A 21,796-nucleotide genomic window follows, 5' to 3' on the forward strand; every position below is an offset into this window, starting at 1 on the left:
TTTGTATGATTCGTCAATGAGCTGGAGACCCTATATTGAACATATTAAGCGCAAAGGGGAGCGTGGTTGGGTCTACTGCGTCGCATCAGCCACAGGAGATACGGAATGAGAAGATCTGCCCTTGTTATGATCTATAAACTTTATGTGCGCCCTATTCTGGAATTCGGCTGCGTCTTGTTTACAGGCTGCGCGGCTTACGAACTTCGACCACTTCTCTTGATTGAACGGCAAGCATTGCGACTTTGTCTGGGCCTTCCTAGCTTTGTGGGATTACATGTCTTGTACTCTGAGGCTAGGGTACTTCCTTTGGATGCCCATTTTCAGCAACTTACGGTACAGTCCATTCTAAAATTATAGGATTCTTTCTTATCGTGTTCACAAACAATTTTCATTACCTCTGCTAATTTATTTTTTCGTGCGGTCTCCCTATCAGAGAGCGCACGTTGTATATGTGCAGTCGCTACTATACTCCGTTGTTAGTAGATGTGTGCTCTATATTACAAGCTAGTTCTGCTCTAGCTCAAGTTAATTTGGTCCATGATGACATCCCAATCATGCCAACTCTTTGCTAGTGGTTTCTATTTTGAATGACCATCTGCAACACTTCCATTCCTATGTTGTAATTGCCACTGACGTTGCACAGTGCGAGGAAAAAGCGGGTTTGGAATTTTTTTCTTCTCAACTTGGCTTTTTCACTCCGCCTTCTCGATTATACTCCCATATTTATTGCTGAATTTTTAACTATTGTTTTAGCCATTCGAAGAGTTCGTTTAGATCACTGCAACGTTATTGTAGTGAAGGGTGCTCTTTCAGTTTGTACTGCCTCGGCTTCTTCGACTGCGTCTTCTCTGCGTCGCCATTTTTGTGACCTCACGCCTTCTCATATCCGCGAAATTAGACTTGTGTGGGTTCCTGGCCATTGTGGAATTTCAATAAATTAATCAGCTGACTTTCTTGCGTCCGCTTCTTTGATGGCCTTATCCTGTCTTTAATGCCACATTTTTCTTTGGTGGAGCGATTTAAACAATTTCTTTGTCCTCAAATTCGGCCTTTTAATCTTTTATGACTTCCGGCATTTGAGGTATAAATGGAATCCCGACAGTGCGAGGTATGTCTAACAAATTTCAGGTGTAGGATTCCTCCCCTAAACTTTTATCTTCATAGGTCGGGTTGTTCTGCTTCAACCATGTGTTCATACTGCAATGAGACGTTGGAGCATTTTTTCCTGACCTGTCGCCGTTTTGCTTCCCTCTGAAAACTCTTCCTTAAAATTCCATGCAAAAATTTATATCCTTGACTGTTCCAAATTTGCTTTCGTTTGGCGCTACACGGCATGGGCTTCAGCAGCGGGGCAGTTCGCTCAGCGATGCACACATCTGTTAACGCCTCTGGTCGGACTCCCTGCTAGGTGTGCCGATTCCGCTGCGTTTCCCCTGCGAGTTCTTACTCAGTTGAAATTATTCCTTTTTGTTTTATGATCAATAGGGCCTTTTTCTGTCGTATTGTATATTTATATGCTAGGTTTTTTTTTATCTCCAAGCTAACAGCACAACTACCTTACTGCGAATTTCACATCTGGCCAATCCCCCTCGTGGGTATGTGCCATCATTTGAGGGCACAACAACAACAACAACTAGAGTTGGTAGTGTGCGCCTGTGTTGTGTTTCTTCTCATGTAATTGTGTTTGTAGCGCCACATTGTATATTTTATTTACACAGAAACGCTTTGATCTTCTTTAAAATGACTTACAATTATTTTAAACGCCTTTATCCGCATGAGGTCTCTTAAATGCAGTAACTCGTTTTCATTGATTATAACTGCCGTCAATTACGAATGGCATTATATATTACTTTGTGTAACTGAAAGAATCCGAATGACATAGAATGCATCTGAAGTCATTCGATTACAGTGACCATAAATTTTCTTTTACGACAGGGCTATAGACAAACACCGTGCTTACAAACAAAGGGGGCGCTCGCGGCGCCGCAACCGACTGGGGGTAAAAGTAGGACTAGCCCCCATAGGAATACATGGAACCGAAATATTCCAAACCAGTTTTCTCATTTCGCGGGGCACCTATAATGTCCATATTCAGTACAAAGCAACTATAAACATCCTAGAACAGATCGTAAAAATATGAAATCTCATTACTGCCGGTGAAGTATTTTTAAAACGCCGCGAAACGTACGGGGGTGCGAGTTGAGAGAGCGACCCATAGAAACATGTACGTAAACGCAACTTACCGCAACAGTTTTCTCATTTCGCAGAGCAGAACAAAAGCGACACTACTCACTACTTCTTGCTCCGTACCGTTCCGCGCTAACAACTCGGCCACGCCGAGACATAGGAACCTGGAAAATATTTGTGCATATCATGTCGCGGCCGCATTTATAATGGAGCTTCATGTTTAGAGGTGTATAGGCCATTGCTGCTGGTCTACAAATTACAACTTCTTGACCATCGGAGCATGGCTGCCTGCTCTCACGACTTACAACTATTGTTCAGAATGGCTATGCGCACTATATTGTGCACTGGAATCTTTTTAACATGTGGAATTTCACAGCGCTGACAAATTTAAGAGCGCCGGCTCTTCGGTGATGCTCTGCTACCGTGGACGTAATTTTCGCTGAACACGGATCTGTAGCACAAACCTTCAAGGAAAAAAGCGCGACGAAGCTTCAAAACTGGCAGCACAGCAGCGAGGAACCTATTTTTCTAGTAACTAAACCTTATTTGTATGTACACATTTCGGAAAGCGTTGTGATGACCGAGGGCTCGGTTTGTTCATACGCAGTGCAAGAAGGAACGCAGAAGCTTGAGAAACACGTAAAGTATTATGCATTACAAGCGCTCTATGTCTTTTTTTTCTTTCATGGGTCCCATTGCTCGGGAAATTGCTCTCTTCATCGTTTTATTTATTTCGGCTGTGGCAGTCACTTATTGGGAGCCGATGGTCGATTGCGAGTACGCTGTTGCCATGTTGGTCCCTGAGGGATGCTAACCGGTCGACGCCGTGGGCCGCGCCAGCTCAACTTCCTCTCCGCGCGCCAGCAATTACAGAGTCTCCTCTTGCGTCACAGTGTGCGTCATTCTACCCTACTACGCAGTAGGAGAAAGCAGTTTAAATTCGAGCGGCGGCAACAAAAAAACCTCAACTTCTTATCACAATATGTCAGCAGTAATTCGATTTTTTGCTGCCGGATATGAGGCGACAATGTCACGAAATGCCGTTTATTAGTTTATTAGAGTTTGATAACATATTTGTGTGTCTTTAGTGTCCTTTTACGACATACGGCAAGTACGGCGGCCGTAGCTACGGCAACGCGCTGCCGTAGTAGCGGTACGGCTGCTAAAACACTATTGTGTCACTGTGCCGTGCTGCAGGCTTCTTAAGACAGTGAGGTGTGTGACTATTCCTATAAAAATATCCCATATGTGTTTCCCGTTACAATGAGCGTCCTCTCCACTGCACCCGAACCGGTCTGCGTGGAGAAAACGCCGGAAAGGAAATAGCGGAATAAACGCTCCCTAGCGTACAGTGAGGACGGCCAGCCTGCGTCCCGCTAGCAACGTGTGCGGTCTACTTCCTGGGCGCCGCTACCCGCGCCCTTCTCAGGGCAAGTTCGTGACCCTCCCATTGACGTCTCAAGGTTCGGCTCTTACAGTCACCTATAACATATAACAAAACCCTTTGTTTTTCATGATGAAAATGGGCGAGACCCGCGCGTTATCGTGACTTTGCCTTCACTTAAGACAGCACAGCAAACAAAGGAAGTTCAGGCAAACTAAAGCGCATCAACAAGACAGCCCACTCGGCGTTCTTGGTGCAGCCACAACAACGTAAATAATATTGATACTTTAGGGACATACTACAATATAGGAGGCTTGTTTGAGCTGTATTGGCGAACCTGCTGCTTCACTTTATGTTGGTCATACAACGCCAGTCGTCGTTTAAGAGCATAATCAAGAAATCCCATTCCGCACCCCGCCTATCGTGTCTGGCACAGCGGGGTCGACGTACGGCATTCTCCAAGGCTTAACAAATGCACACGTCCCTACGATCTGCGCAGACGTGCTCTTTCAGACACAGTCACTTTATATTGCTGCAACACCACTGCGCTGAGCGTAGAACACGAGGTGATCCAAGGGGCCGGGGATTTGCGAGTGCAGGCGACTTGCAGTGCTCGCCGATTCACCTACAATTTTATTTTTCCCCATCGATTACTTACTGGAATATTAAAGTTAGCAACCACACAATCACTTCTGGCACTGTTCTGAATAAATGTGACAGAGCCTTACTGTTTTGCTGAGCTTAAAAACATGTTCCAAGCGTAGGAAGGCGGTCACTGGCCATTCAGAAGGCGGCCGGGCCCGTTGGTCTGGAAGAAAAATGGCGCCCGCAGGCACTTTGCGGTACTCTAAATATATTTCAGTGGCTGTAATTGCGTGAATGCTGTATAATTACGCGGTGCTCGTGACGCCATCTCTGGGTGGCGGAGGGAGACGACCAGCACGTGGCACGGCCGGTCTCGAGTGAGAGCGCGCGCTCTTTTCCAAGAAGACGCACGTTCTCCTTGAGACCGGCCGTGCATGTGGCTGCGAGGAGAGTCTGCGAGCTTAAGGTCCGTTCACATTACTACAAAATTCCGGCGAGCGAAGCGAATTCGTTCGCCGGAAAAAAGGGAGCTTGTTCTCATCTGTTGACGCCCGCACCGGCGGAACCGCTGCCGCTTCTCGCTTTTCCACGAAGACGGCGAGAGGTTCGGTTCCGGTTTCGCGACTTCGCGAACGAGACGAGAGTTCACGTGAGTACCTCTCGTTCGCGCGCTTTTGCTTGCAGTCTGCTTGTCTTGCGTCCGTTGTTCGCCGTTGCTGTGCCCGCAGCATCGAGCCGCTGAGCACAGCACGATGGCAAGCTTTTCAGAGGACGAGGACATGTCGGAGGAAGAAGAAATCGCCTCAATTCTCCTCTGCAACTCTATTATGGGAATGATGGAAGAGTTCCGAAGGGCAGAGCAACCCAGATCGCGGCGTCGACGACGGTGGTGGGTGCGCCAGTTCTTGCAGGAGCGCGATAGACTGGAACAGGCCAACAACCTCTTGCCACTGCTTCGCGACCGCGACGTCGAGTACTACAGAGAGTAAGTTTGCGTGATCTTCTATGGTGTTTTTGCGAAGTGTGGCTGTGATCGGTGCACTCAGGGACAGTGTACTTGCTTTCTTCTTACTGTCTGTCCTTTCAGCAGCTTCCTGCGCATGTCACCCAGCAGTTTCGACACACTTGTGGAGCTTGTTGGGCCCCGCATCGCAAAAATGACACGCGGCTTCGCAAGGCTATACCTCCAGACTATCGCTTGGCGCAAGTTATCAGGTGAAGCGAAAATATTTGTGCTGTTGTGTGTGACGTGTTATAGACAAGCTGTAACATTTTTTTTTATTTATGGATACTGCGATTTGGTATGTGCGATTGTAGCAAGTGGGAAACATAGTTTTTGAAAGTACAAAAATGCAGGCGCATACAAAACAAGTGCACATTTTTATTTTATTTATTTAAGCATACTGTAAGCCTTGGTAGGCTCTTACAGGAGGGGGTGAGTTGATGGGACCGTTATACAAAATGAAAAACGTCAGAAACAGAAAAAATGGAAAACATACGCACTGCAACACTCTAACGGGCATTCAATTTTTCGCATATGCAGCACTGTAAAGAACCGCGAAGCGACACAATAATAGAACACGTTAGACAATAGGTACTAATAAGATGAAATCCTAGACTGAACACTCGCAGTGAATAACGAAACACATTTTAGGAACAATTTTTTTTTGTTTACACCATTTGCTTCTCAAAATATGACTCAACGTTTTTAAGAAAAATATCAAGGCAGATATCGCCCATAAATTCATGTGGCAGCCTATTCCATTCTTCAATAGCTGAAGGAAAAAATGAAAATTTGTATGCGTCGCATCGAGCTGGGATGGGTTTGACGCACTTCCCATGATTTAGCCTCTTCGAACGATGATATGATGCCTGAACGATGATACAAGCCAAGCAAGAAAATACCGCGGCGAGCTCATTAACCTCATGCAATGTAGGTGCTCTCCTAATAAATGCAATGATTTCTGCATTACAACATCATCGGTTAAATTATTCCAATAGTCTTTGGACGAAAACACTATGTAAAACAATTTCGCTCAAAACGATATTTGTTTTGCTATGAAAACACAGCAATAGCAATATGAGGGATAATCCCAGTCGAAAAAAACAGTGGGCTCCAACTGGAACATTTCCATTTGGTACCATTTGAATTTTCCAGTTGTGTTTTGCCCCCAGTTGGACCAGTTGGCACCAACTAGAATTTGAACAAAATGGGATCAATATGCCCTGGGCAAACGGACTGCATCCAGGATATGGGCACAAAATATACCTCCTGTGCAAAAAAAAAAAAGACTTCGTCTCATCCTACTTTTTTGTTTGTTGTTTTTTTTTGTTGTTTAGTGGAAGGGGTCGAGGTGTACATGGGAGATAGCTGATATTTTAAAACAGAAGTGAAATGACACTTCTGAAATATATTACTCACTGCAACATACCAGGCACATATATCACACATAAGTCACAGGTACACTGCATAAACGGGCACATGCAGAAACATACTTCCTACACATGTAGCATATTTTCGAATTCATATATATACTCGTGTTATTAGACCTTAATGGTGGAGTCAGTGGCAGTTGCCCATTAAGCGTGGATATCCAATTTATTTCTATTGCGGCAGATGGCGTGAGTGGTGAGTACAGTTCCTTGGGATAAGCTTTTATTACCAAATCAATACATGTTCTAGGCTGTGTTTATAGTGAGCATATATGTTGCGCAGTAATGCACAGCCAGAAATGTCCAAATGGAACTGTTGAAAAACCCAGCTGGAACCATTTGGAATCATATTTCATTTCAGTCCTTTTGAAACCAGTTGGAAAACCATTTCCTCGATAGAAAGTCCAGCTGGTCTGAGCAATGGAAATAACAATTCCAACTGGAATCAAATGGAACCAGTTGGGCACCACTTGAATCCAGTTTGAACCTGCTTGAAACCCAACTGTTTTTTCCGACTGAGATGTGCAGTCGTTTTGTTTCAGGAAAAAGGGGGGGAGGGAGGGTACAGCATAATCGTAAACAGTGAATTGAATATAAACCACATTTATCTTCATTATTTCAATGCCTGATGTGTTGGTTCTAGAACTTTGTGTGGATTGCAGTTGGTGTTACAGTTTTACTTAGCGAAAGCAGCTGTTTGAATGGGAGGCAACTGGAAAAAGCAAATAGTCTCTCCATCGCTTTGGAACCATAATATGTAGAATGCTGCTTAGCAAATGTAGCTGCACTGATTTGTCACTTCTCTTCCCTTCTCAGATTTCTGTCAGTTGGCGACACCCTGCGGTCTTCTGCTTTTAATTTTTTGGCTGGCAGATCTACAACATGCAACCTCATTTCAGAGATTTGCCCCATTTGGGAAGTGCTTGGCCCCATATGCGCTGCAACACCATCGTCTCCAGAACAGTGGTTGAAGGTTAGTTCCTTGTTCTCATTTCGTTGTACGTATTGCATACAGCGTAAACCACTGACAGTATTGATCAAATTGAATTTAGGCACTGAAACCTAGTGACCTGAAGCAACCTGTGCAAAAACGCCTGTCTAGAATGCATGATTCTCAGGAAAAAATAGTTTCAATGTCATTCTTGAGGGTACAAAAGAGTACTGTGAGGTATAGGACTGCTATTTTACATGAAGCATTTGCACGTCCCTTGTGGTCCCTGTAGTTTTCTTAGAGGCTTGTATATTTACATTTTAGTTGATTGCAATTTTTTCTCTGCTCCAAACTTAGGTTGCCAATGAATTTTAGCAGGTATGGAATATTCCACACTGCATAGGTGCCATAGTTGGGAAACATGTTAACATTGAGTGCCCAAATAATTCAGGCAGTGTGCACAGAGACTACAAGAATGCTTTTAGCAAATCCATGCTAGCGATCAGCGATGCACATTACAGGTATGGAAGTAGAGTTGTTTTACTCACAAGTGCCTAGAGCCATTGCATGTGCTGTGCCTGGATGATTTTAGTTTCTTGCTTAATGTCAGCTTGTTAGTGTGTAATTATGGGTAACAATCCCCAAGACCTCTCCTTTTGTCATGTCACATGTTACATGCAAAACAATCACTTTGGGCTCTAAGCAGTCATTTATAGTGTTAATTTCAGAAAATAGCCAGTAAAGAATGCTTTGTTGAGAACTTATCCAACATTAAGTGATGTCTTTGGTCAAATAAAGGGTTAACGCCAGACCTCAGATTCTGACTATAGATCAGGCCTTCTTAGCTCTGTCAGCCTTTTAAATCCCAAAAAAGGAGGATGCTTCTAGCTGTATCAGTGCATGTTGACATATGTGCCAGCCCGACTTTCATCAAGAATTTTACACACAAGTGACGTGGCAGCCATAGGACGCTTAATGGGCCCTATGTTTCTTTTAACCACAGTAAATGAATATACTGAATTTTTTCCCACTCCACTCTCAGATTCTTGTTTTCAGAAGTGGGCCACGATGGCAGTGAATCAGATGGCGGCAACTTTGGCCGGAGCCCTTTCATCATGAAAGTTGACCAAAAGCAGCAAGGAATTCCGGGAGATTCTCCCTTGGCCGACATTGGCAGCATGCCATACTTCTTCGTAGGAGATGAAGCTTTCCCCCTAAAGACTTGCCTCATGAGGCCCTATGCAAGGAAGAGTAAGTAATCCCATTACCTTGGTCATTCCTTCGCAATTAGAGTACCAGTTATTAGCTAAAGCTTAAGGAGTGGTTTTACACACCTTTAAGAGTCTCCTAACAAGATAATACTTTGCGTGTCAGTAGTCAACCCTACAAATGTGTAAAAATGAGGGAATATGTCCAAGCGTACAAATATCTTTTTTCCTGTATTGACCTAAACTGCTATCAATGTTACCATTTCATTTATGCAGATAGCCATTTACTGGCTGTCTTTAGCACATTTGTTACTTAAACATGTGGGCCAGAGATCATGGTCAGCCTATATGTGCATAAAACAGACGCTTGGGCAAGTTGGTAATCCATTGAGGGTGAACAGCGCAAAAAAGACGAGGACGAAGGAAGACACACACGAGCGCTGACTTTCAACTCGCTTTACTGCTTGTCCCGCGAAAATATATCCATGGAACAAACAACAATAAAACGTGAAGACACTGATAGTCAAAGATACAATAATCTCCAGCTGTGGATGACAACAGCGGCGTCATTGCCTTGCATTAAGAAACCTCATTTCCTTCGCTGTTAGAGCCACCGAAGCGCTACTAACACAATCATCCTCTATCTTCGCGATTTGAACGGCTTCCAGAATTTCCCGGGTTAACTGATTGCGGTGTTTGTTTATCACTCTCGTTTGTTCAAATTGTGGCGTGCAATTATCACAATCCCTGCAGTGAATGCCAAGGTGCCCTTTCACTGCTTCGTGCACATTGTAGTGATGTTCTTTGAGGCGTTCATTGAGGCAACGTCCCGTCTGCCCGATATATTGCTTACCGCAAGAAAGCGGAATAGCATAAACAACACTCTCCTGACAGGGCACAAATTGTTTCTTGTGTCTAACTGAGCAACGTTGTGCAACGAACGCGGCGTTGTTAACTTTCTTGCAAATCATCCCCAGCTTGTTGGGGGCCGAAAGGGCGACTCTGATATTAAATCGGCTTCCTATTTTCTTCAACTTGTGTGAAAGGCCGTGAATATATGGAACCACAGTAACTTTTTCTTTTTCTTTTTGCTGCACGGTCGCAGGTGGAGCCTCGTCCTCGTTCCTTTTCTTCGACCTTAGGCCTGAAAGAATTGATTCTGCTGTTGTGGCAAGCAGCTGCTTGGGATACCCGGCATTCACTAGACGTTGGGTTTGATACTCGAAGCTGTCTTTCATGGAATGGAAGCATGACTTTTTAAGTGCATTGATATAACAGGACTTGACAACAGCTCTTTTTACTAGTTTTGAGTGAGATGATGCAAATGGAAGTAATGGTTTACTGTTCCGTGGTTCGTACATCCAGCATGTGTGACTAGGTGAAAAGGACAGCTTGAGGTCAAGAAATCTGATCGTGTTATCTTTAGGAAACTCACAGGTTAACATCAGCGGATAAAGGCACTCTTCAAAAATAGATGTAATGTCGGGCATAATTCTCTCAAAGTCATTAACGTTAGTGTTGATCAGGACAAGAAAGTCATCAACGAAACGGAAGCACTGCACAACCTTCGACCCTTCCAAACGATTTCTCAACTTTCTGCCTTTTTGCGCTAAAAGAAGATCGCTTAGCACTGGTGCAATACATGAGCCAATGCATACCCCTTGTTTTTGCAAGTAGGTTTCGTTATTCCAGGTGGCAAAGGTGGAAGTCAGATATGTTAGTAATAATTCTAAAAAACCTGCCACAGACAGGCCTGTCTCGTTCTGGAACGACAAGACACCTTGACGGTCAATACAGTCTTCTATGCACGAAAGGAGCTCATCATGCGGTAGCGAGTAGTACAAATCTTTCACGTCAAACGAGCAAGCCATTAGACCTTTGTTCTTATGCACTTCAAAAGATTTTAACACATGCTCCGAATTCTTTACCTGGAAAGGGTCGTCTAAGGTTAACCTTAGACGACCCTTTCCAGGTAAAGAATTCGGAGCATGTGTAAAAATCTTTTGAAGTGCATAAGAACAAAGGTCTAATGGCTTGCTCGTTTGACGTGAAAGATTTGTACTACTCGCTACCGCATGATGAGCTCCTTTCGTGCATAGAAGACTGTATTGACCGTCAAGGTGTCTTGTCGTTCCAGAACGAGACAGGCCTGTCTGTGGCAGGTTTTTTAGAATTATTACTAACATATCTGACTTCCACCTTTGCCACCTGGAATAACGAAACCTACTTGCAAAAACAAGGGGTATGCATTGGCTCATGTATTGCACCAGTGCTAAGCGATCTTCTTTTAGCGCAAAAAGGCAGAAAGTTGAGAAATCGTTTGGAAGGGTCGAAGGTTGTGCAGTGCTTCCGTTTCGTTGATGACTTTCTTGTCCTGATCAACACTAACGTTAATGACTTTGAGAGAATTATGCCCGACATTACATCTATTTTTGAAGAGTGCCTTTATCCGCTGATGTTAACCTGTGAGTTTCCTAAAGATAACACGATCAGATTTCTTGACCTCAAGCTGTCCTTTTCACCTAGTCACACATGCTGGATGTACGAACCACGGAACAGTAAACCATTACTTCCATTTGCATCATCTCACTCAAAACTAGTAAAAAGAGCTGTTGTCAAGTCCTGTTATATCAATGCACTTAAAAAGTCATGCTTCCATTCCATGAAAGACAGCTTCGAGTATCAAACCCAACGTCTAGTGAATGCCGGGTATCCCAAGCAGCTGCTTGCCACAACAGCAGAATCAATTCTTTCAGGCCTAAGGTCGAAGAAAAGGAACGAGGACGAGGCTCCACCTGCGACCGTGCAGCAAAAAGAAAAAGAAAAAGTTACTGTGGTTCCATATATTCACGGCCTTTCACACAAGTTGAAGAAAATAGGAAGCCGATTTAATATCAGAGTCGCCCTTTCGGCCCCCAACAAGCTGGGGATGATTTGCAAGAAAGTTAACAACGCCGCGTTCGTTGCACAACGTTGCTCAGTTAGACACAAGAAACAATTTGTGCCCTGTCAGGAGAGTGTTGTTTATGCTATTCCGCTTTCTTGCGGTAAGCAATATATCGGGCAGACGGGACGTTGCCTCAATGAACGCCTCAAAGAACATCACTACAATGTGCACGAAGCAGTGAAAGGGCACCTTGGCATTCACTGCAGGGATTGTGATAATTGCACGCCACAATTTGAACAAACGAGAGTGATAAACAAACACCGCAATCAGTTAACCCGGGAAATTCTGGAAGCCGTTCAAATCGCGAAGATAGAGGATGATTGTGTTAGTAGCGCTTCGGTGGCTCTAACAGCGAAGGAAATGAGGTTTCTTAATGCAAGGCAATGACGCCGCTGTTGTCATCCACAGCTGGAGATTATTGTATCTTTGACTATCAGTGTCTTCACGTTTTATTGTTGTTTGTTCCATGGATATATTTTCGCGGGACAAGCAGTAAAGCGAGTTGAAAGTCAGCGCTCGTGTGTGTCTTCCTTCGTCCTCGTCTTTTTTGCGCTGTTCACCCTCAAACTATATGTGCAAACATGACTTGTCCTTCAAGAAGCTGAAGTGGCACTCCTTTTTTCTGCAGGTCTGCCCCCTTTGTTTGGAAGCTGCACGGACGGGCAAGCTCAGCAGACAGACGTTGATGGAGCGCCCATTCAATTTTCGCAGCAACAAGAAAAAAGAACTTTTAACTATAGACTGAGCAGGCCTATTGCAAAAACCAGTGCCACTGGGAGCCAGCGCCCCAGCGCCATACCTGATTATGGTCCCAGTATGACGCTGGACACTGGGCGCACTGGGACGCGGCATACTGGGACGCTCCGCGCTGGCGGCCTTGTTCGCCCGAAAAAAAAAAAAAGGCGTGGGATAAAAATTAAAAAGTAAAAAATAACGAAACAAGTCAGGTACATAAAAAGACCTTAAAAAAAGTAAAAAAAAAAAAAAAAAATTAGTCCACCAAGCGTGCCTCGAACTAAGTCCCTAGGTACAAACCAATCACAAGCTCAGCACGCTAACCACTCGTCCACGCCGAGAACTGGAATTTCTGTAAACATTTTTGCATTTTATGTCATGACCCGCATTTATAAGGTTGGGTGTTTCACAGTCTACAGGCCATTGCTACCGCTCTAACAATTGCAACTTCTTGATCATTTTAGCTTGCTGCCTGCTCTCACGACTTGCAACTAATGTTCTGGGTGCCTATGCGCGCTATTTTGTGCACTGGAATCGTTTTAACATGTGGAGTTTGACATCGCTAGCAAATTTACCAACGCCGGCTCTTGGGTGGTGCTCTGCTACCATGGCCGTAATTTTCGCTGAACACGGAGCTTTAGTAGAAGCCTTCAAGGAAAAACGTGCGACCAAGCTTCAATACCGGCAAGCGCCGCAGCGATGACCCTAATTGCGTGTAACTAAACCTTATTTGTATGTAAACATTGCGGGAAGCGTTGCGATGACCGAGGGCTCGGCTGCTTGATACGCAGAGTAAGAAGGAGCGCAAAAGCTTGAGAAACACGCCAAATATTATGTATTACAAGCGCTGTATGTTGTTGCTTTTTCTCTCATGGGCCCATCGCTCGGTAAACTACTCTCTTCCTCGTTTTAGTTTTTCTTTCTGCTGTTGATACTGGGCCGCGGTGCAGGCTACGCTCGCCTGCGATTGAGCCCGCATTGAACATTTTGGCAGTAATCATTGTGTTAGAGTGCCCTTAAGATCAGCTGTGAAGTTGGTTATGCATGGTAACCCACATTATTCAATTCCAGCTTTAGTAGTGTGTTAATCGTCAGTCTGTCATAAGATCGAGACGCGGCGATCGTTGTCGCTCTCGAAACGCTCGAAACGACCTATTGAAACATGGAAACTCTAGAAAATAGATACTGCCTTTGTTTTCTTACAAATGCGCAACGACTTCGCAGCAAAAAGCGCTTGCTTGAACCATATTTTTCATATGCCCCCCGATGGTCGATTGAAAGTACGCTGTTGCCCTGTTGGCCCCCGAGGGATGCTACTCCGGCTGACGCCGCAGGCCGCACCGGCTATACTGGGGCACTGGGACCAGTGCGGCCCAGCGCACATACAGCGCTTCTCCCAGTGCATCGCGGATGCCAGCGACACACCCAGCGTCAAAAGCCTAATACCAGCGTTTTTCTCCCATCGCACCAGTGCAGCCAGTGTCTTCCCGTTACTGCTCCAGTGAATATCGCAGACCTCCAGCGTGCCCAGCAGATCCAGTGCAAAACCAGCGCGAAAATCTTACTGGTTTCGCACTGGAGACGCTGGTTTTTGCAATAGGGGGGCCCGACGAGTCGTCAAAAATGCCTTTGGCATACTGGCTCAAAGATGGCGTATTCTACGTCGGCCATTTAAAGCTAAAGAAGAAAATGTCAGACGTATTATATCGGCTTGTATATCGTTACACAACTTCCTAATGACTGAAAAAACGTCCTCTCGTACAGTTTACTGTCCACCAGGAACTGTTGACCATGAGGATTGGCAAGGACAGCTAATCGATGGTGCATGGCGGCAAGAAGTGGACGAGAAAGGTGGACTGACTGCCGCACCTGCCACAGGTTATAATCCAACGAGGTAATAATGTGGTGGAAATGTCTGTGACCAATAATTGGGACAGTTCTTTACATCTTATCCACCCCACTAACCTTTCAGCTGTTATGAGTAGTTTAAATTGTTTGCATACTGGAGAGGGCACTTACCCTTCTATATTCTATGTGTTTTGTGTTTAGGCTTGCCTATGCTGCACGAGACAGGCTCTGCAGACACTTCATTGGAAGCGGCAAGGTTCCTTGGCAAGAGGAAATGATCAGGAGCAGCAGAGTGTAGTTGATGGTAACATTTATTTTGACTTACAGCAACTACAGCAACACACCACACATTATATTGCACAGTTAGTTTGCTTGTACTGATGACAGCACCTTTGCACACTTGGCCATCTACTAAAAAAAATATGCTTAACATATGTATGTTACAGTTACATTTGGCAGAAAATAATAAGGCACATGCAGTCACAGAAAATAAGGCACATGCAGTCACAGCTGTGCAAAGGTGGCAGTGATTACCCCTGTAATGCCTTGAATGCAAACACCACTGAGTGTAGAAATGTGAGTTGTTTTATATGTATGGTTGCAGGAGAACACCACAGCTTTTCAGAAGTACACAAACCATATTTACAAATATATTCAATATGTCAGTAAAGCTGCAAATGTGCCTAGTTGGTTCTTCATTCTCGACTTTCTTATTATGCTACTCTAGGTATGAAAAAAACAAAGGACTAAAAACACAGACATAGCGTGCTTTGCCCGTCAGTGTGTTCTGGTCCTTTGCTCTTTCACAGCTACAGTAGGACATTAATTCAAATGTTCAATACAGCTAGGTGTCAGTGCTGTGAGGAGAACACATGCAAAAGCTTTTACTATAACTAGTTTTCACAAACAGCATAACACTCCATGTGCCATGCAATGTCACTGCACATTAAAGAGCCTCAGGTGGTCTAAATTAATTCAAAGCCCTTCACCATGTGTTGCTTCAGGGCATTAAAACCCCACAACCCACTTCAGTGGTCGTGCCGCTGCATGGGCCTGTGATGAAATAGTTCAAAATTTTTTTTATCCCTTTGTTGCATGCATCTCACTGTGTAGTATTATTGCTTTAACTCCTCATATATTAGCCTATTTACTAATTCTAATTGTGTAAAGTTTTATTCTCAACAATTACCATTTGTTATGTATTCCTGGGCAATACAGAGCTACACTTAGAAGGGAAGAAATGCTATCCAAGATATAAACTGTTAATTTGATTCATCTTCATTCATGGCTCTTTGCATCTTGTGATACATTAAGGTTTGGATTTCAAAGATTGCATCACACTGATCCCTTTGATTAAGCGTTCGCAGCTGCGCAGCAAGTGCCATGCATATGTGGTGCACAGCATCTTGTGGCTCCCGCTGATGTTGATGCCTCTGCTGCCTGTCTGTCCGCACCAACTGCAAGTGCTCCGTACAGGCAGCAGCGACAGCAGCATGTTGAGGGGCTTTAGATGGGCTGCAAGTTGAAAAATGCTGTAGCGGTTATGCATTGTTCATCCATTTCTGTTTTACCTCTGTTGTCTCCTTGGTGACCGCCGGGCTTTTTTTGGCCTTGGTGTCCTTTTAAAAAAAATTAAAGCCTTCTGAACAGTGAAATGCACTCATTGTAGAAGCACTATAGCAAGCGCCGAGGTGCAGGTGTGTGTTACAAGAGAAAAAAGCTCGTGTCGAGCTCTCCACCTACCTTTCAATGTCAGAATCACATTCATCTGCAGTTTCGTTTGTCACGAGGTGGCTGTAAAATTGAAAGTGCAAATGCCATGCTTGTACTTATCGCATTACATTTTAGTGACTGTTGTTTTGTATGCCTACGTTCAGAGATGTTCACCTTTCAGTTGCAGCTGTTACTGGTGTGGCTGGGCCACTTGACTGAACAGAAGAGGAGGACGTTCCAGGCAGTTCAGCGTGATCTTGCTTGTTTCTGCTTCCAGTGAACAGCAATTATTACATGAATAAACCTGTAATTCTTTATGGCCTAACTAAGTTGATGCAATAAAACTGCAACGCATTCATTTTAGGCCTGGTCATGAGTAGCAGATATCATAACTTATATGTGAGAAAGTAGAACATTTTTTATCAACTTACTCTTGGGAAGGGGCAAAATCGAGACTTGAGTAGAGCCTGCAAAATATATTTACACATAAGGAGAGCATGATAACTTGCATTTTGTTACCAAAATCGTGGTAACTTGTAACAGTCATATATTGAGTGTAGGTTTTGTTCCCTCCCGAGGCTTCGCATGGATAACACAACAAGCTAGGCTACATATCTTGTACATTTTGGGAAATTACTCTACTCACATAGGGTCTCTCGAAACTGGTTCCATGATGGCTTGCATCTGTGGAAAATGCTTCCATTTAATAGTGGTGACGTCTGCGGCACCGGCACCGCTCTTCATAGTTGTTCTTATTTGATTTCTGATCTTCATGAAGGTGTCCTTCAAATTTTTAATTTTTTTTTTTTTGGAACAGCGAACCTAGGAAAAATAAAAAGGCACTGTTATTCTTCGGTTGTAAATTAGCGTGAAGCGAATTGATGGCCTTCTCGTTTTCATGTTTTGCGGCCTTTCAAGCCATTCAGCGCAGCAGCTACGATTATTTTGAACGGCTATTCATGCTCAACACTCGTCAGCAGTTCTGTCTTTGGTCGACAATAACACAACCACTATCGCTTGCGGGCATCATTCCCGTGCATCGGCTGCCGGCGCAGATTATGATTCGATAAAAACAAGTTACGCTCACCACTGTCGCACAGAAACGTTCACATTGTACTGCGCTGCTTTCGCGGTGCCGTCAGCGTCATGCGCGTACGCTCGGGCAAGCCACGGCGCACGAGCTGCGCATGCACTGGATAGGAACAAGCAGCGGCGCGGGCAAAATTATTGCTTACATGTGACTGAGACTAGGCACAAAAACATAATACTGGCTCTGAAAAAGTCGAGCTGTGCTCCGGCATCGTCATGCATCGGCGCGAGCAAGCAGGAATAGCAGTTGTACTTACCACTGACGCCCATTTCTTTGCCGATTTTTTCCCATAACTGATCTTTGTACGCCACGTCCTTAAAATTTAGATGGCTCTTGTCGTAGAGTATCGGGTGCTCCTTTATGGCGTCGATGAACATCTCCACGGAGAACGTCGGAGTCACACACGCGGTGGCTGCCATGTTGAAAATACGCAGGATGTGACGCCCAAAACGACACTTCCTACCGCGGCGAAAGCGAAAAAAATCGGTCGGGGACCGAATCGCCCTCTCCGCGCCGCTTTCCGCCTCGGTCGGCGTCAAAAGCGGCCGAATTCGCTTCGCTGGCAGGATATCTGGCGTAGTGTGAACGGGCCTTTAGGCTGGTGGGAGTCATGTTTCGCCGCGGCGCCCGCGGCGAAACATGGCTCCCTACGCGCGGCGTGCCGCCAGCGGCAGGACGCCCGCGCGGCAGTGAGGCCACATAGGTTTCACGCGGCTGTCGCCGCGGAGGTCACGTGACAGCGCAATCTCTTCTTGTGTCTGACTGCGCGAACAGATCTGTGATTCTTTTTTTGGCCAGCAGACCGCATTCCATCTTCTCTTTGTCCCTAGTCATCTACCGCAAAGATCGTGTTCGCACCACAGCACACCGATCGAGCACTATAAACAAGTTTACTGTCCTGTTCACATTTTCCCCCGACGTGAAATGTCCAGCGGGCGCTCAAGTATGAAAACACCTCGCCTGCGAGATCGAAGGCTTTTCCGATGATCGCTCATCGGTTGATTTTCGCGGAAAAGGGGAATAACCGAGCAGTCTCAAGGAAGTGTTTTATTATATTCTCTCACTGAGGCTCAGTTTTCAACGCGTCCGTACAAAATGAGAATGCTCGCTTCGTCGTTGGTGGCACGGAGCGCTTGATCGTGGTCTCGCAGCCTCAGCCGCGGGAAGTTCAACTTCGGTAGCAGCGGCAAGTTTTGCGGCAAGCTGCTTGCCGCTGGCGGCATGCCGCGTGCGTCTTCCCGCTAGTGTGTCCCTACCCTACGCCTAGCCGCGCGCGTTCTCCTTCCAGGTGTCCGCCTCCTCATTTGGCGGCTCGTTTTCAGGGCGCGGATTTTGACTCTTGGCTGCGACAGAAGAGTCTGCTGGAGTGGAGTCACCGGAGCTTTCGGCGCTCATCTTTGTCTGTGGTAGTACAGTGACAATGACCGATAGAACTTCCAGTGCTGAAAATCATAGGCGTCTCGGATGGTCGCCGGTTCCCCATAAAAATTGGCTAGGGATCTACATCTCGCGTGTTAGATAGGTGGGACTGGGTGAATGCGTAGGTAAGAATTCTTTATTCTTCGCATTGGTGGTCAAAAATGGCTTCTCGATAATTTAAAAACTTTACCATGATTTGAGTATAAATCATTGACATACATCAACAGGGTGCGGAATCAAATCCGTGCCTCGACGGCCGCTTTTCGATGGAGGCGAAAAGCAAGACGCTCGTATGCTGTGCGATGTCAGTGCGCGTTAAAGAACCCCAGGTGGTCGAAATTTCCGGAGTCCTCTACTACGGCGTCTCTCATAGCCTTAGTCGCTTTGGGACGTTAAAAGTAACCACAAACCAAACAGAATCATTAACATGCCTCATAAAACCGGAGATGGAATAAATAAAAAGTCGGCAGCACTACACACAGGCTGAAAGGAGAATGGAAACATCCGACCTCACAGCTCGAGTCAGTCGAGAGTTGGCCACTGAGCTTCCGGGCTAGATATACGCCAATTTCTAGAAATGCATTCTAAACGCTATCCTAGTTCCGGTTCATCATCAGCCAGACTATGCCGACTGCAGGGCGAAGGCATCTCCCATTTTTCTCCATTAACCCGGTCCTGTGAGAGCTGCATCCACTTGACCCCTGCGAATTTCTTAATCTCATGCGCCCACCTAATTTTCTGCCGCCCCTGTTATGGTTACCTTTCTTGGAACCCAATTGGTTACTCTTAGAGACCATCTATTAGCCTTTCTTTGAACTATATGTCCTGCCCATGCCCATTTCTTTTTAATTTCGACTAGATGGCCAATAAGATGGGTTATTTCTGTGACCCACTTTGTAAGCTTCCTATCTCTTAGCGTTACATCTACCATTTTCCGTTCCATGGCCCTCTGCGTTGTTCTAAACTTAAGTAGAACCCTTTACGTTAACCTTCATGTTTCAGCCCCATAGGTAAGTACCGGTAGTATGCAACTGTTATACAAGAGTGATACCGGTAAGCTGCTAGTCATATGTTTGAGTACCTTCCAAATGTCCTCCATCAAGCAAGGCGCCCGTGTGCTGTGCGATGTCCGTGCACGTTAAAAAAACCCTGGTGGTCGAAATTTCCGGAGTCCTCCACTACGGCGTCTCTCATAGCCTTGCTTTGGGACGTTAAACCCTACAAACCAAACCAAACCAATTTTGTTCTCCAAGTTATTTCCCTTTCGTGGTCCGGATCCGCGCTCACTACCTGTCCTAAGTAGACAAATTCGCCTACCGCTTCCAATGCTTTGCTACTAATTTTAAATTGTGGTTCCTTTCTCACGCTGTTCAGCACTACCTTTGTGGTCTGCATAATAATCTTTAGGCCTACCCTTCTGCTTCTCCTCTCAGATCATTTATCATTAATTGCAGTTGGTCCCCTGAGTTACCCAACAAGGCAATGTCATCAGCTAATCGCTGTTCTGGTTACGACCTTTTAAAAATGCCTTTGGGTCAAGTTGGACCGCTCGTAATGTACGGGTTTGCATGCACTTGTAACGCCTTTCCCCTATCCTACGCCCTCTTTTTTTACGTTTTTGCCGTCTGCAGCTGCTCCGTGATGCGTATTTCAAGTTTCGTCTAGTTTGGATTGTAAACACATTATTACTCCATTTGAGAGAGTTTAGATCGTGAGTACATTCTTACACCATTTGAGAGAGTTCGGATTGTAAACGCTAGCTTAAACCAATAGAGAAAGTTTTATTGTAAACGCATTTTTACACCGTTTGAGAGAGTTTGTATCGTAAACACCTTTGAGAGAGTTTGGATAAACCCATTCATATACTGTTTGAGAGGGTTTGGATTGTAAGCACATTCCTGTACCTTTAAGAGAGTTTGGACCATAAACACATTTCACAACGTCTAAGATATTCTGGGAACAGCCCACTTTCACCAGCGCGGAAATCGAAACAACAGCTGCGAAAAAAGGATTAGGAGCGGAGCTTTGTTCTTATCTGCACAAAGTGTAGCCCAGTAGAGGGAGTGCGCAGACGGCATTTTGGGCGTACACTGAGAACGGCCTGACATACGATAGGCCTAAAAATTAATATGCAGAATACTAGGGTATGGTCAGCAGCCACTGAAATGAACAGAATCTTGGAATAGGAAGCGATACGCTGGAAGTAGGAAATACATGTACAAGTAATGACAGCATATCTGGATGATGAAAAGGAAATAATTAGAATGATCGTATTGGGAAAAACCGCCTAGGTAAGTACTTTCATATCATGAATGGCAGCGTACCCGTATCCTGAAAAAAGGTGTCTTAACAGTACTCAGCTATGAGGCAGAAACGTGGAAGCCAACGCTTAGGGGAGAATAACATATAAAGCTATGAAATGGTAGATATAACATTAAGTGACAAGAAGCGTTGCGAATGGGTGAGGTAACAAACGCGAATAATGATATTCTAGTCAAAATTAAGGAGAAGAAATTGGCCTCAGCAGGTCATTTATTGCGAAGGCAGGATAAGCGATGATCTTTAATTGTGAGGGAGTGGATTCCAAAGGAAGACAAGCGTATAGCAAAGCGCGGCAGAATATTAGGTTGGCGGATGAGATTACGAATTTTGCTAGGGTCGAATGAATGCAGCTTGCACATGGCCGAGTTAATTGGAGGGTCATGGGACACGCTTTTACATTTCAGTGGTTGTAGCATGCTAGTTCTGGGGACGATGATTGTCATTTCCGCGGGAATGTCAAATGGGCCACCAGAAATCGCACTCGCGAATGCTTCTGGTGGTCAGGTAAGGCAACGGTGAGGTTCAGCCCAACTAACATCTCTCGGTCGGCGAAAGCACGAACGATTTTGAAATCTTACAGGTGTCTGGCTACAATTCAAAGACCTCGCAGACAAAGGTACCCAGTGCTGCGGTACCTGCACGACAACGGCGTTGGGCTCGCCACGACTGTTGAAGGTCAGTGGCCAAAACGCTCCTATTTTTATGCCATTTCCCGAACTTTAAAGTTCTTGGAGATATGCGGAACATGCATTTGCGCAATGCAGAACGTTGGCGCACTCTGCAGTCTGTTATCTTTATCATGCACACTGAAACTGTTATCCTTTACAGTAAACACATGAAATTCGGCAGTTGAGCACATGGTTGCGAAGTGAAAACAAGGCCCGTGTGCTGTTCAATATTAGTGCACGTTAAAAAACCCTAGTTTGCTAGGAGCTCTCTACTACCACATACCTCATAGCCCCATGTGTCGCTTTGGGATGTTGAAATAAGCCAA

The 21,796-nt window shown here is 45.1% G+C and overlaps 1 protein-coding gene across 1 annotated transcript; it reads right to left on the reverse strand.

Annotated features, from left to right (window-relative positions):
• Positions 1-16,410: 16,410 nt before the first annotated feature.
• Positions 16,411-17,480, reverse strand: LOC146206842 (transcription factor Adf-1-like). The gene is made up of 2 exons (XM_084575759.1): positions 17,325-17,480; positions 16,411-16,793 (listed from the first exon to the last, which is right to left on the reverse strand). Exons 1-2 carry the CDS (start codon positions 17,478-17,480, stop codon positions 16,614-16,616), a joined length of 336 nt encoding a protein of 111 aa, XP_084431885.1. The 3' UTR covers positions 16,411-16,613.
• Between the last annotated feature and the right edge of the window lie 4,316 nt (positions 17,481-21,796).

Source organism: Amblyomma maculatum, chromosome 1 (assembly GCF_055883805.1).
Source record: "Amblyomma maculatum isolate TAMU_Amacu chromosome 1, ASM5588380v1, whole genome shotgun sequence".
Taxonomy (NCBI): domain Eukaryota; kingdom Metazoa; phylum Arthropoda; class Arachnida; order Ixodida; family Ixodidae; genus Amblyomma; species Amblyomma maculatum.